Consider the following 15,298-nt stretch of genomic DNA (forward strand, 5'->3'; position numbering starts at 1 on the left):
ACAAAAATCAAGATTAGACTGTGAGACATTTTAGGAAATTGTCTATCCTGGATAACCATTATTTTCTCCACAAATTGATATTTAAATTTCTTATTTTAAAGCAAATTTGGGGGGCTAAATAATTGGGATTGTTATTAATGAATTCTCAGTACTTCTAAGACAGTCAAAATACTCCATAGAATCAGGGAAGCTCTGTAATTCTAAATGACTCTTAGGCTTGGATTAAAAATACGGTGAGGTTGTTATCTCCCCCAGAAATCACATGTGGCCTGTCTTGTGATTTCGTGGTATGCAAACTTGGAGTTAGCCTGAGATAGAACACTTTTTTTGATAGCCAGACAACGTTTTTAAAACTAGCTTTTCGGTCAAGGCTTCATATTAGTGTTTACCAATATCTTTAAAGTGGCCACTATAATAAAGACTGGAAAATATCTGGCATTTCTCCATATATTTGTTGGACATTACATTGCCTCTGGTGTGAAATGCTTGTCTTTTGTCAATTTTTTTTTCATTTGTGTTGCTTGTTTTTTCTTTAATAATTAATTTGTGGAAGCTTTTTGATACATCTGGTGTATTAGTCCTTTGTCATAAGTATTGCAAACATTTCCCCCGAGATCCACGGTTTGCATTTGCTTATTTATAGGGTCTTATCCAGCATCAACATGTACAGTTGTGTAGATTATGCACTGTTTCTAGGCTTATACAATTCACACTGTAGCCACTGTATGTTTGTTTTAATATTTTATGGCAGAGGCAATGACATATCTCGAGGAAGAGGCACCCTTGAATTTTTTTCACAAATGCACTGTTTGGTGTAGCAATGACCTTGCTTTTGCCATACATAAATTTTTATTTTTATGTTGTTGAGTCTGTAAATCTATTTTTAAAAGCTCTTCCCTACAGTTGTTTTCCCAAATTTTCTTCTCTTTTATTTTTGTGATTTATTTTTTAATTTAGCTCTTTAGTCAAGCTGAGATTTATTCTGTAAATGGTGTAGGTAGAAGTTTATATTCGGTTTTTCCCAAATGGATAGTTAATTGGGCCAGCATTCTTTATCGAGTAAAATATCCTTTCCCCACTGAACTGAAAGGTCACTTTGATTAAACACTGAATTTCCTGGATACTTGAATTCTATTTCTGGACCCTCTGTTCTGCTTTCCCCATGTATTTTCTATTCATTTACCAATACCATACTGTTTTGATTACAGTAACTTCCAATAAGTTTGAATATTTTTTAGATCAACTATCCACTTATTTTTCTTCTTTTAAAATTTCTCGTGGCAGGGGAACTTTCTCTACATTTAAAAAATTAATTTAAATTGGTCAAGAAACACTTTTTTATTTACTCCAAATTTCCCCCTTTTATCAGTTTATCATGTAAAACAACCTCAGCATGTTAAGCTAAATCCCAAAGTTTCAAATTTGCTATGGATAATTTATACTTGCTTATATATTGGATTGGCAAAAAAGTTAGTTCAGGTTTTTCTGTAAAATGTTACGAAAACTTTTTGGCCAACCCAATAGTTTCTGAGCCCTGATGATACATTCTTACTTTCTAATATACCTCCATATTAACTAAGCATAGAAACCTAATAGAAATCCATTTTATATTCTAGACAAAGTAACATAAGCACATGCAAAATATTTAGAAGGTTTTACTTATTATTAGAGCAGAAGAACACTTGTATAATTATTTTATATCTACAAGATACCTTCAACTAATTATCTCACTGAACCCTCACAACACACCTTGAGATAATTCTTACTGTGTTTCTCTATAATTTACAAATGATACGACTAAGACCTTAAGCAAATTATTTAACTTCTTTAGCTCTGGTCACCTAGCTATAAAATTAGGGGTGATAATTCTTAGAGGGTGCTATGAATATTTAATGAGATAATATACACAGAGCGCCAATCAAATATCTGACATAGAGAAAGTGGTCAATGTATATTAGTGATTATTTTATTATTATAATTATTTTCTAAGTCACATTTTAACAAGTAATCAAGCTGAGTGAACACAGGGCTTCCAACCCTAAATTCTGTGCTCTTCTCATTTCGCTCTTTTTCTTGACTCCTAAAGCAGATATTAAATGGTATACAAATAAGAATTCAGAATTAGAGTTTATAAAGTTCTCCAATTTACCAGTAGACAGTGAGGATTTGTGAAAATCATAACCAGTGTCTTTTTGGTTTACCTCCTTTATCACACCCTACATTGCTTATTTCTTCCTTTTATCTCTCATCTTATTGGATTAAACCTAATTCGAAAATGCATAATGATCCCTTTTAAAAGGCTTTACCTGATGGGAGATGGGGTCGGTGCCCGCACATGTCTGACCGGGGACGGGGAGTGTCTTATCGGCGATGGGGACTGCTGTCGAGCCAACTGTGCTTTGGCAGCAATGGATGGTGGTGTGGGAGACCTTGACTTTGGCTTAGGAGGTATCCTGGGAGGTGTTTTATGCGGCAGCTGTTGCCCAGCGGCACCATCTATTACCATCTCAACTGTTGCAATTGATCTGGCATCAAAGTGGGCTTCAATCTTCTGTAAAAGAGAAAAACGAAGCCCATGGTGAGGAGAAATTGTTGATGAAGCAACAATCTGAAAGGCTTAAAACCTGACAGTATATATTAAAAAAAAAAAAAAAAAAAACCTTTTCAATTTGAGTTTGTCGTGTTTCTGAAATCTGAGCAGTCGAAACAATTGTCTTCGTCTTTTTAGCGGGTACTACTTCTTCACCTGTAGGAAGGGAAAGATAAATATTTAGAAGGGAACACAAGGACCCATTTTTAAAGGGATTATGTTAATTCTGACTACAAAGTCAATAAGATTTTCTGTGTCCCAATGGGCAAAAATGCAGAAAGTTCTGGATTTTGTATGAATATAAATTAGCTTTAAACATAGAAAATATTTATTATTAGATATGAATTTAATTAGAATCTTTTTTTTTTAAATTCCATCACTTGCCAATAATTTGAAAACATAGATGACTTAATTGAAATACTTCCCAGTTTCTAGTAGGGTTAAAAACCACAGATTGCTTCAATGATTCTAAACTCCTGTGCGGAACCTCAGAGTTTTCATGGGTGTTGAAATGCCAGCTTTGATTTCAACTCACAGCATCCCCAGACCTCAGAGGGCAGGCAGGTGGACCCCTGACCCCACTTGGTCCTAAATCCTTCCCCTCCCCTGCTCCCTGTTCCTCAACCTCCAGCGCATACCTTGAACCAGTAATTCAGCAGTGGAAGTAGCTCTTCCAACGCTATTGGTGGCATTTACTGAATAAGTGCCAGAGTCTTCAGGGTATGCTTCCACAATCAGTAAGCTGTAGAGGTCATCTTCTTGTGAAATTTGAAAATCAAGGGAGCTGTGGATTTCGGCTCCGTCCCGGTAGAACTTCACCACAGGTGTAGGGATTCCAGTCACTCTCACTTGGAGTCGCACTTGGCTTCCTTGTCTCACGGTCATGCTCTGCAGCCGTTGAACAAAGTTGGGTGGCGCTGTCTCCGCTGCAGCGGGAAGGGAAGAAAATTAGGACTGGTGCCAGCCAGGGCGCTCCCAACAAGCTATTTTAAAATGATTACAGCTCTGGTGTCCAAACCAGGCAATGGCTAGCTGAACCAAACACGCCTGACTGTCCTTGAGCCCAGCTCATCCATCAGGTGACAGTAAGAGCAGAGCCAGGAGGTGGCAGAGGGCACCCCGCGACCATATTTGATTTGCTTTGTCTTGTTTAGCTGTTCTAGGCCACCACATTTTTTTTTTTTAAAGAAAAAGCCTAGATCTTGTTATAAAATTTCTAGAGGATCTTTCTTGCACTTCCTCCCAACTTCACATCTAGCACTATATTAATATGTTAAGGTAACTTTACATATTTCAGGAAGTTGCACTAAAATGAATTCCAGTGGTTGGTTTGCTGGATACACCTGTGACTTATAGAATCATTAAGTTTTAATTTAAATTAAAAAATCCTAAATTGGCTCCAACTTAATCAGTATTCAAATAACCCAAATATGTACTTGCATTTAAAATGTTAATCCAAATAATGACATGATTTAATGTTAGATGCTACAGAAAGGGGATTTTTTTGGCTAATTATGTTGGAAGAAATTTTTAATAAAATAAATGTGAAGGGTGAGTGGGATTAATCTTGACATGTTTTTGAGTAATAAACAACAGCAGATGCTGTCAACCTTGTGCATTTTCCCTTTCTGAATTTTCTGGATGTATGTTAAAGTTCATACCTGATGTTACCTGATGTTCCTTCTGTTTTGGTCAATGATAGCCCTATACTTAAACAGTGCTGAACGTATAGTTTATTGGATAAACATATATAACATTATGCAGCTCATGAAAGATATTGTTATGTAATGTGTAAAGTAATGCAATGTTCTTTGTACTAATGTCTTAGGAAGAAGTAAAGGATGGAGAAAAATGACAGAGGCCACGAAGACTGGTGGTAACTTTTGTGGGGAAACTGTGTCCTGCATTTGAATCATAAACAAGCATTTGCCCTATTTCTGTGTATGCTTACTGTGCAATGTTTTTAGAAATGGAAAGTAAATAAAGCATTATTAAATGTTATGGCCTAGAGCAGTATTTCTTAAATGGGTGGTCTGTGGACCACTGGTATCAGAATCATCTATGTGCTTGTTAAAGTGTGAATTCCTGGAGATATGCATATTTCCTTAGCAGGCGTATAGACAAGGTTCCAAGCCTTTCTACTTGCTCAGAAACACGATTTTTAATATTTCCTTAATATACTTTTGAGTGCTTAATATGTGTATAGAGGAACTAGTTCTCAGCCACTTTTTTGAGGAAAACCAAATTCCAAAAGACAAACAACTTTGCTATCAATGCAGTGTCCAGTGGGCCCTTCTCTAGATTCGAGATGCATCTGCATGTGCTCAGTAGCTTTTGGGGGACTCCTTTCCCCAGGTCCTGGAGATGCCCTCTGGGGGTGGTGCAGGGAACAGGCAGGTCCCCTCCAGCCTACCTGTCACGAGAAGCTCAGCAGTACTAGTCGCTTGTCCAGATCCATTGGTGGCTCTCAGGGAGTATCGTCCACTGTTGGCTTTAGTCACGGCGGGGATCATCAGTCTAGCGCGGCCATCGCTAAAGGAGATCTGCACGCCGGGCAGAGTGGAAGTGGAAATCACCTGGCCATCCCTAAACCAGCTCACCTCAGGAACTGGGAAACCTGGAGAACAAAGAATTCATCTTTATGTTTGGGGCACTGCAAAGTCCTCTGTTCTGTCCCATTATGTTCACTTCCTTGTCCTAAACCATAAAAGCTATCCAGAGAGTCATGCTATTTAATGATAGTGAAAATTTGACAGCTGTGTGATAAAAGTGTAAACTTACAGACCATTAGGAAGGTCTGTGGGTTCATGTGGAGGCCAGCACCTTCATTCTATAGGGGAGGAAACTGAAGCCAAAAAAGGCTCAATGATTTTTCCAAGGTCCCTCAGCTGGCAGTGGCACACAGAGGACTAGAATTGCCATCACCTGCCCTCCTGCCCAGGGTTCTATCTGATGCAATTTAATAGACATCATTAAAATCATGAAAGAGATTTATAAAAATGAAGAGCCAAGGAAACTGAGATGAAAAGTGACTGTCGTCCTCTTCAAAAACTAATGAAGAACAAAAGCAGCAAAGGGATCTAAAAGTTCAGCCGAATAAGCACAAGAGAGCACGCTCAGCCCCCTACCTCCTCTGGGTTACAGGGACCCTGTCTTCCTGACCTCTCCTGCCTTTCAAATGTGCTTCAGTCAAAATGCCACACAAAGGAGGGGCAGCTTCTCATACAATAAGAGATGATGCCGAACCAAGTCTTTCAGAACAACATGGATACTTGGAGTTGCAGGTAGAAAAGTCAAATTCTCTTCACCCACCATGAATCATGGAGCTAATGACTACATGTACTCGGCTGGATGCTTTAAGTATACTAAAACTCTGCATTCAGAAGGCATGAGGCAAATTCAGAGCATGGTTTATTTTGCCTTTGGCATGAAGGCTGGTGATCTAACTCCTTAAACTGAGGAGGTGAGGATAAGCGAGAGAACGTTTATTTTTTTGTCCTTACATTAGCCAGTCTCCCACTGTGGCCAAGTGAATAGTTTATTTAACGAATTCATGGGTGTTCAAATATTTTCAGTGGTGTTTTTCTAAGAATGTATTAGCACAAAGTGTGAAGGAACAAGGAGTTATGAGGAAGCCAGATTCCATTACTCCACAAGCAGGCAAACTTCCCACTGAAGCCATATGTGTTCTGCTCAGTTCAGAAGTTACTAAGTGTTACAAGATAAATAAGTAAATTATTTGGAAGTCAGAGATTATCATACAAGAGAGGAATTGAACTGGTCTCTATATACATATACAATAGAAACTGAAGAATGATTATATGTTATTTGTGCGATGTAAAATAAAGTGTTACCCAGTTATGAATAAGATTGGTACATAGACAGAAAACAAAAGGAAAGAGAAAGGAAAAGGAAATCTCATTTTACATCTTTATTATAAGCCATAAAGTTGAAAAAAAAAAAAGAGGAACAGTGTACCATTGAGGTACATCAAGCATCAACTTTTAATTAATACATAAAATCTTACATGACCAGTTATAATACTGCAGAAGGAGAAAATATTGATTAAATAAATTTGAGATTAAATAATTTTGAGATTATTTACAATATAGTTCATAGACTATCCCCATTTTGTCACATGATGATAGGTCCCAGAAATCATCCATTTGCAAAACCATCCCTAAACTGAGTTATAAAGAAGAAAAAGAAGAAAAAAAAGAGACAGAAGAACTTCCTGTTAAATACAATTCTAGGGTTAATGTTTGTTTCTCTGTAATATGTGAACCAGAGTGGCATATATTATTTTGGGGTGTCATTTCAAAATGACTGGAAAATCTTTTCATTGACTAGAATCACTTAATAAAGATTGAAAATAAAATAATAAAATACTTAGGAGTTAGCTCATCACTGAAAGTTCTGCCACTGAGGAAAGTCAGTTGTACTGTTATTTTCCATATAAACCCACAGAGGCTCAGGCACACAGGCTACTCGCCCAGCAGCTCCATGACTGGCCCCTATTGGGCTGGAGTTCTTGGCTTCCAGTCTGGCTCTGCAGCTGAATCCAAAGATAGAATGACCAAATTTGGTCCTATTTAGCAGCTGGATTCTGACAGCTAATTTAATCCAATGCTAATTATTTTGCTTTGTGGAATTATAAATATGAATAAAACATTTTCAAGCCATTATATTGTCAGATTTTGTCAGAACTCTGTGAACAGTATACTCTTACAATGACCCTTCCATAGAGGTGGGCCCATTTCACAAAGTAAAAGCAAGGCTTAAACTTGGTGTCAAGTCCTACAGCAAAGTTAATGGACAGGAGGCAAAGAAGACAAAGGGACAGTGTGAACGTGTGAGCTTACCACTAATGTGAGCCTCAAAGGTTGCGGTACTACCCTCCAGCACCACAACGCTTTGTAACGGCTGCGTAAACGTCGGTGCTTGAGTTGTCATCTTTTTAGGCACTCTGAAAAGGAAGAGAAAAGAAATTAGAAGGTCACAGCTTAGGGCCACTCTGGAGCTACTCTGAAGATGGCAGACACACATTTTCCAAATGGGTTGCTTCTCAGATCATCTGTGGGCCCAGAGTGATGGGCAGGCCTTCTCTTTTGTGGCTTGAATTTGGCCTCTGAGTTGACTTGTAGCCTAACAGAGTAGCACGTCTAAGGGGGGATGGAAAAAAAAAATTGAAGCAAGCAGAGCAAGGAGTGTACCCTAGTGGTCGAAGAGGGAAATTCAGTCTTACCAAAGGTGGGAAATCTGAGAGAGAGTTGGGAGAAAGGGAAAGCTGGAGGAAGCTGGGGGTAGTGACGAATAATAGAAGATATGTGTGAAAAGTGTAAAACGAATCTTTGCGTCGGTTCAAAGTCAGAAAGAATTATTTTAAAAAATTTCCTTCCTCCCAATATTTTTCAGACACTGTATCTGTATTTATAAAGTTGACATAGATTCAGGCACTATTACCTTAAGGTAATCCAGGTGATTATTTAAAATAATCACCAAAACTAAAAACTTGAACTTTGCAATTTCTTTCCTTACTTGAAAAGTTTTGGAAAGCCTGGTCAACTATGCAAACCTTTTGTAGACAGCATAAGGTGTTTTTTAGTCCTTAATATTTCTTCATATTGTAGCTGCTAAGTAAATGTTGCTACTGCTGAAGTGAATATCCAGGAAAGTTTAAATTTAACTGAGCAGGCCAGTATTTATTATAGATCTGAAAGAAAAATACTGACTTGAGCTCTTCATAAGGAACAATGTGCAAACTCTGAAAAATGCAAGCCTGGTCTGAAATGCAGTTGAAGTGAAAGCACCTATGCTTTCATAGCACAAATATTAAAAATCAAAGAAATTAACACGAAATCGGCAGTTAAGTTCTTTTGTTAAGTGGAAGCAAGTACTTTGCCTATCAGTTTTAGAGAGATTATGAGAAGAAATTTCTGAGACATAAATACCTTGTTATTGAATGTGACTATTCCACTATTCTGATATAAAAAGCAGATTCTCAGTTGTCAATTGCTTCATTACTATTTTTCATAAAATTCTCTATTTATTAAAAGTTTGTGGAGCAATCACCTAATTCTGTACCTTATTGTAACTTTTTACTTAGTTAAAAAGAAAATGAAACTAGAATTCTCTGAGACAATAACATTTATATTTGAAAAATTCAGATAATATCCAAAAGAAACTGTTGCCAAGAACTTCTTAGTGTAGCATATCATCTTTAGGACACAAAAATAACTTTTTGTGTCAAACTTCTCCTGTTTCTAAGTGAGTGCATCTTCTAAAAATAGCTATATTCTTTTACACCATTTATGTTTTATATATCTATATATTTATAGGCATTTACAATTAGTAATCTAATTCCAGGAAGATGGGAAATCAAGGTATAATTTGAAACAAGAAGTCTCTAAAACATTATTTCTTACCCTTCTTAGTATCAACAATTATCTCATACCATATAATTTGATTATGAGTTGATTAAAAATACATAATGAGATTCTGAGTATTTTAGAAAACAATTATATAGTTTTTCTTTTTTTCCAAATTTCTAAATATATTGCAATTAACTGGCCTAAATTGGTCTTCTATTCCTATTGTTGAGGTAAATTTTGTTGCTTTAGCATTTGCTCTTGAGAGGCCTTTGTCTAATTATGGCTGAAGGTATGCATCTAAAATGTCATGCTCCCAAAATAAACCCTCCAGCGTTGACTGACAGCAGGCAAGTGTTCTGTCACTGTCCTGCAACTGATACCTCAGCAGTTGATTCCCTTAAAAAGTCATCAGGGTGTAGCTGATACCACATGCATTTTATCAGAGCTATTCTTGGTGTGTCTCACGTTATCACTGAGTAATATAACCTTGAACATTCTCAACAAACAAGAAAAGTCTATAAAAGAAGCAAGCATTTCTATCACCATTTCAGACCTCAACTTTTAATACTTTTAGAATATTAGGTGCATTTAAACAATTTGAATCACTGTGCTGATATGCTAAAGCATCGAACTTTTGAAAGGAAAAGCCTTCACATATTTCAAAACAGAATTTAACAAGCAGATTCAAACAGAGGATCAGAACCAGCCCCAAGTAGTTAGACAAACACCTCTATATAGGCATTTAGCACACAAAGAAAATGGGAAACTAGAAATCGATAAGGAAGGGACTACTAATAAGAAAGAAAAGATGCTGCTCACCTGATTTCTCAGGAGTGCCCAAAAAGGGTGGGACTAAGCCCAAGGTTGCTTCTGAAACGACGTCCTATCTAGAGTTGGTTTTTTCGACCATCTCCAACATGAATCGGTGAGCCTCTAAACTTAAAAACAAAACTACACAGTCAAGACTGTGTAGTTTTGCTTTTCTATGCAATCCCTACACCCGAGGCGAGGCTGGGAATGCACGACTGCTCACGGGTCAGGGTCGGGCCCAGCCCTTATATTTGCCAGATCTGCTGACAGCCCCCACATCTCAGGGCAGGGCGCTGGCTGATTGGCTCTCCCAGGAAAGCATGATGGGAGCGGGACCTATTTGGTAGCGGCGCAGACCACCTGTTCTTCTGATTGGCAGTGCTAAATTTAGCATCTCAAAAGGGGCTTTACCAAGGGAATAGAACCGTACTTAAAAACTAACTCTGTTGAGGCTTGGGGAAGAGCACTTGTTGCCCATGTTAAAATCTGAAAATAACTGGTCTGAGGAGAATTTGTGGCAATAGAAAACACTTGTGGGCAATTATACAAAACAGCTCCAAACCTGAGGACTCTGCCCTGAGGCCCCATTCCTGTTCCCTTCCCCCATACAACCAACCAAATGGACCTGTCAATCATGACAACAGATGAGGGAGTTTATCTCTTGCATAAGACTTCACCTTTTTTTTTTTTTTGAAGAACCAGTGCCTAAAAACCTCAGCACTGAAGAGAGCTCATTTATACTATCTACTTTCTCCAGAATCCACTTGTACTTTGGGGAGAGTTAAGCCAATGTTAATGAGCTAAGTGTTTATACAGCCCTGCAAGAAATAAAGTTGGAAGGCAAAATCTGAACTCTGCTTAGATTTAGCCTAGACAGTGTAAGGATTTCTTTTTTCCAGATTTCATTTTTTTCTGGCATTAATATTTACAAATATACATGCACTTTTCCTTAATGAGCAGCCAAGTCTTTTGTTTAAAACATCCATAGGGTTCTTTTTCAGGCACATGAAAGCTGCCTTACTAATCTCTGGAGTTTGCTCTTACTAATGGGAAGTAGTTAGGAGATGATATAGTTGCTATTTTAGAACTGAATTTAATTTCAAGCAACAGATATTTCAAATACAAAAGAGCATACCAGAAGAGCTTTAAAATAGTTCAGCTGAGAGATTTGTAAAGCTTCACTAAGAGGGAAGAAAATTGTCTTGTTGATAGTAAAAAGAGATTTTTCTTAATAAAAGACTAAAATTTTAAATTTTAAGTTAAATTTATGTCTGTAATAAAAATTTCCCCTGATGTGGAAGGCCATGCATTAGACTTTTCAACTTCCTGAGTATTTCATTCTTGGTAATTATTTATACAGTGATTAACTTGTTAACATTAAACAGGACTAAAACATACTGGACAACTTATGTAATATAGCTATATAGACAAGATGACATATTTATTTAAACATTTGTCTTTTCTTAAGCAGTGATATCTGTATTGTTGGTATTATTTTTCCTACTACAGACGCTATCTGACAAAATTCTGTTTGATTGCTTTATTCAGAAACAACTAGTTTCATGTTATGTATCTTAAAAATTATTCCCAATTAGAGACTATGTTACAGGCAACCTGCCAGTCATAAAGCGAAGCAAGACTAGAAATGTCATGTGATCTTTCTGATTTGCATTGTTAAATAGATAACTAACTGGTTATCTATTTAAAATGTGTGCAGGTGTGTGTGTGTGTGTGTGTGTGTGTGTGTGGTGAGTGCGTGTATGTATATATGCTTTTATTTTTTAATTTTTTTAAACAAAATACACATTTTATGTAGGTTGAAATAAACTATACAAAATTGATTTTCTTCACCAAAAATAACAGCAATATTTTCTGTATTATTCCTAGATAAACCACAAAACACTTATTTTTGTAGGTTTTCTAGGTTTTGCTTGTAAATCAAGATGAGGCGGTAGATACAGTCATGGAAAAAGACAGAAGAAAACAGACAAATCAGTTGTCAGTATCCATGGGCTCTGATCCTGTCTTGACCATGAAACAGAAGTGTTCAACATATACCTGCCAAAAAGCTTATGAAGATGTAGGCTCAATAAAGGAATGCAAACAGCAACAAACAGATGTGGAACAACAAGGGAAGGCTCTTCCATTCAAACTTTAACTATAACTTGTTCCTTTAACTTTGTTTGATAAAGACAGACTCTACACTGAAATCCTTGTTTGGCGAGCTCACATGTTTCTATTACAGTCTGATAATTTTCTTAACTGTCCCTTACAGATTTTTAACAGCATACTTAAAACTCCTAATATTCAAAGGTCAGTCATGAGCTTCATTGTAATGTTTTATAAAATGTATTCCTTCCTCCCATACCTCCTCACAATTTATTTCTTCAAAGAACTGATAACTCAATACCTGACAATTGGATCCACAGTGATAAATGTTATGTCTAAAATGACTTAACTAATACAATTCCAAAGTGCCATTAGCAGAGATCACAGAGTGTAACATGGTACTTTCAATGCTATCTTCTGGAAGAACAGTTAGGTCTCCAAAGTATGGGAGTTGAAATGGGCCATTTAAACAGGCAGATTATCAATGACTAATGTACTCAATGGGAGGCCTACAGGTCAAGATATTCAGTGATTAAGTGGCCTACGTATACCTTACAACTTTTCTGTAAGATATTTTCAAATTTCTTACAGATTTTTTTCAAGTATCAAATATAAGAGAAAGCCTATTTTAAAAGTCTCTTAGGTATTTTCATGGACATATATACACTACCAAATGTAAAATAGATAGCTGTGGGAAGCAGCCACATAGCACAGGGAGATCAGCTCGGTGCTTTGCGACCACCTAGAGGGGTGGGATAGGGAGGGTAGGAGGGAGAAGCAAGAGGGAGGAGATATGGGGATATATGTATATGTATGGCTGATTCACTTTGTTATAAAGTAGAAACTAACACACCATTGTAAAGCAATTATACTCCAATAAAGATGTTAAAAAAAAAGTCTCAGGTATTTTCATTGGTTTCTGAATTATCTGTAGGAAGCTCTGACTTACTTGTACACTTGTGTACTTACTTGTACTTGTACACTTATCCACCATTAAATCCAAATCATGTTTTATATCAAAATTTATGTTAAGCAAAGCCAAGTTACTTGACCTTTGGTCTGTCACAGTGTTCCTCAGGTATGCTTTGAGATGCTTTTGCCCATTTTCATAGCATTCATTCTCAACCTTCATCACAGGAAGAATACATAGAACCTTCAATAATGCATAAACATTAGGGAAAAACTTGATGTCTGGCAGATGAAGGGCTTCATAAAGAGTGGATGGAAGTTCTACATCTTTCCCTCTGTGTTTCCACTTGATTCTCCAACAATGCAGCTCAGCAGAGAGCGTGTCAGGATTAGGTAAGTCACTTCTGTACATGTCAGCATGATGCTCCTCTGATGTATTGAATTTGAGCTGTCCCATGACAGAGGGTACCAGAGATAAGCATTTAAGAGCTCTGAGGCGCTGTTCTGAGAATATATCTTTCAGGTCCTGAATAATGTGCTCCACTGTTGGAACACTTAGAGTTTCTTTATAGTAACTCTCAGAGGTTAGCTGAGATTCCAGGTTACTGTGCTGAGCTCTGTGAAATTTCCCTGGGAGTTTCATCTGAATATCAAGTTTGGTTGCCAAATTTGTGGCTTTCTCAAACCAAAATTCATGAAAAACTTCGATATATTCCATCACTTCATTTTGTGAATGCAGCACTGCCGTGAAACTACTGGCTGCAAAGAAGACATCAGAGGTCTGATGACCTTCAGGTCTGCCCCTGAAGATTTATCCCAAAGGCTCTTGTAAAAGATAGGACATTTTAAAGAACAATGGTAACGATGAAATCAAAATCTGTTACCACACTACAGAGTACAAATGCTTGGCCAGCCATGCAGTTATTCCATCTAACATTTGTGTCACTATTATACCATCTAAACATAAAACAAGTGCTTGTAGGAGGTCCACTAAGATTTCAAAAGCATCATGCCTGCCTGGCCACTGAGAATGGCGAATTTCCTTCAGTTCTTTGCCCCTTTCTTCATTGTTCTGAAGGAGGACAGAAATTACATTGTCAAGCTCTAAAAGCAGTTGTGCTGATCGATGGAAAAAAGAACAAACTTCCTCAACTGTTCCTAATGGGACACATACTCCCATAACAGGCACTGATTTTGCCAACCACGTATTTAAGGCACAGGAAGAGCAGAGTGTGTAGATAGCTTGGGCATATTTCTCTAAAAGTCTAGAAGCAACAACTTTCATTTTGGAAGAAAATCCACTGGACACAATGTAAGCCTGGCCATGACAGTACCTCATGTTTAATCCCCACTTTTCAGTTATCGTAGTGTGAAATTTCACAGCCAAAATTTCTGCATCAGCTTCATAGGAAGCCCACAAATTCCTCTCTCAGGTTGTGAGCTTCGTCAACAAACCTCACCAACACAGGCAGGTGCTCTTCCCCTGCTATGTCCACCACATCGTCCGTGATGATGGAAAAGAAGTGAGAGTCTCCCACTTCCCTGAGGGTTTCTTCCCGAATGCAGCTCTCACAGATCTCTAGCATCTGTTTCTGCCGTGTTTTCAAACAGAACAATGTGTTCACTGCCGTTGTCTCAAAGCGCTTTCTCAGAACCTCTTCACCAGAATGGATCCAGCACTCCAGCAGGGCTTGAAAGTTATCAGGAGTAAAGAGACCTTCTGGGATTTCATCAGCTTCATGTCCATCCAGAGGTATGGTCTGTTTTCCCATAAGAATCAAAATTTCAAATAAAGATTTTAAGTATTCTTTGTTTTCCTTCTCTTCAAGGGTTAAAGGTAAAATGTCTTCCTCCTGCTATTCACTCCTTTCTTCTGCACTGGGGTTCTGAGCATTGCTGTTGTTTATTTCCTTATGTTTTGGGTCCTGTTCAGAAGTTTCATCAATTTTTTTCTGTTTCAGTGTCCTCATTTCATCTTCACTCAATTCTTTTATTTGTTTTCTGTGTCTACTGTGTGGATTATTCAAATGGCTGATAAGATCAAATATTGTTGGTATTGCATTATCTCGAAGAACTGTCCTACAAGGACTAGTTCTACAGATCACAGAAGTCTCAAAGTGTTTGGCACACAATCGATCATGTTTATTTAGTTGATCGGGTGTTTTATCTTCTAAGTCGGCTCTCCTACAATTCTCCACGCACTTCTGGCATCTGGCTGGATCCCGCGGCAACCTGAAAAAGGCCAGGTCCAACCACGTGCTCTTCCGCTTGCAGTTGGGGGCCGTGCAGAAGTTCGGCATCATAGTCTGACTGCCGGCCGGCCCAGTCCTCCCCTCCCCACCTCTTCAGGGCAGCCCACCGGCCCGCCCGTCAGAGCCGGGGAGGGGAGCCAGGCCAGCCTGCCTGCTCCTCAGGGCCTGTATATATGCTTTTAGATTCACTTGACCTAATATGAAGCATGTTAATGTATTGTTATATTTGTTAGAACCAAAATCAAACCACTTTAATT

General features: G+C 37.8%; 1 protein-coding gene and 1 pseudogene across 1 annotated transcript in view; both read right to left on the reverse strand.

Annotated features, from left to right (window-relative positions):
* TTN (titin) overlaps positions 1–9,836 on the reverse strand; it is a 280,899-nt gene extending 271,063 nt beyond the window's left edge. The window contains exons 1-6 of the mRNA XM_061185429.1: positions 9,781–9,836; positions 7,453–7,556; positions 5,004–5,207; positions 3,229–3,516; positions 2,661–2,746; positions 2,307–2,551 (exon numbers count right to left, since the gene is read on the reverse strand). Of these exons, the coding sequence (XP_061041412.1) occupies positions 2,307–2,551; positions 2,661–2,746; positions 3,229–3,516; positions 5,004–5,207; positions 7,453–7,543 (914 nt within the window). The 5' untranslated portion in view covers positions 7,544–7,556; positions 9,781–9,836. The remainder of the gene's footprint in view (positions 1–2,306; positions 2,552–2,660; positions 2,747–3,228; positions 3,517–5,003; positions 5,208–7,452; positions 7,557–9,780) is intronic.
* Positions 9,837–12,779: 2,943 nt separating this feature from the next.
* On the reverse strand, positions 12,780–15,089 carry LOC133099175 (52 kDa repressor of the inhibitor of the protein kinase-like; annotated as a pseudogene).
* Between the last annotated feature and the right edge of the window lie 209 nt (positions 15,090–15,298).

Source organism: Eubalaena glacialis, chromosome 1 (genome assembly GCF_028564815.1).
Source record: "Eubalaena glacialis isolate mEubGla1 chromosome 1, mEubGla1.1.hap2.+ XY, whole genome shotgun sequence".
Classification (NCBI taxonomy): Eukaryota; Metazoa; Chordata; class Mammalia; order Artiodactyla; family Balaenidae; genus Eubalaena; species Eubalaena glacialis.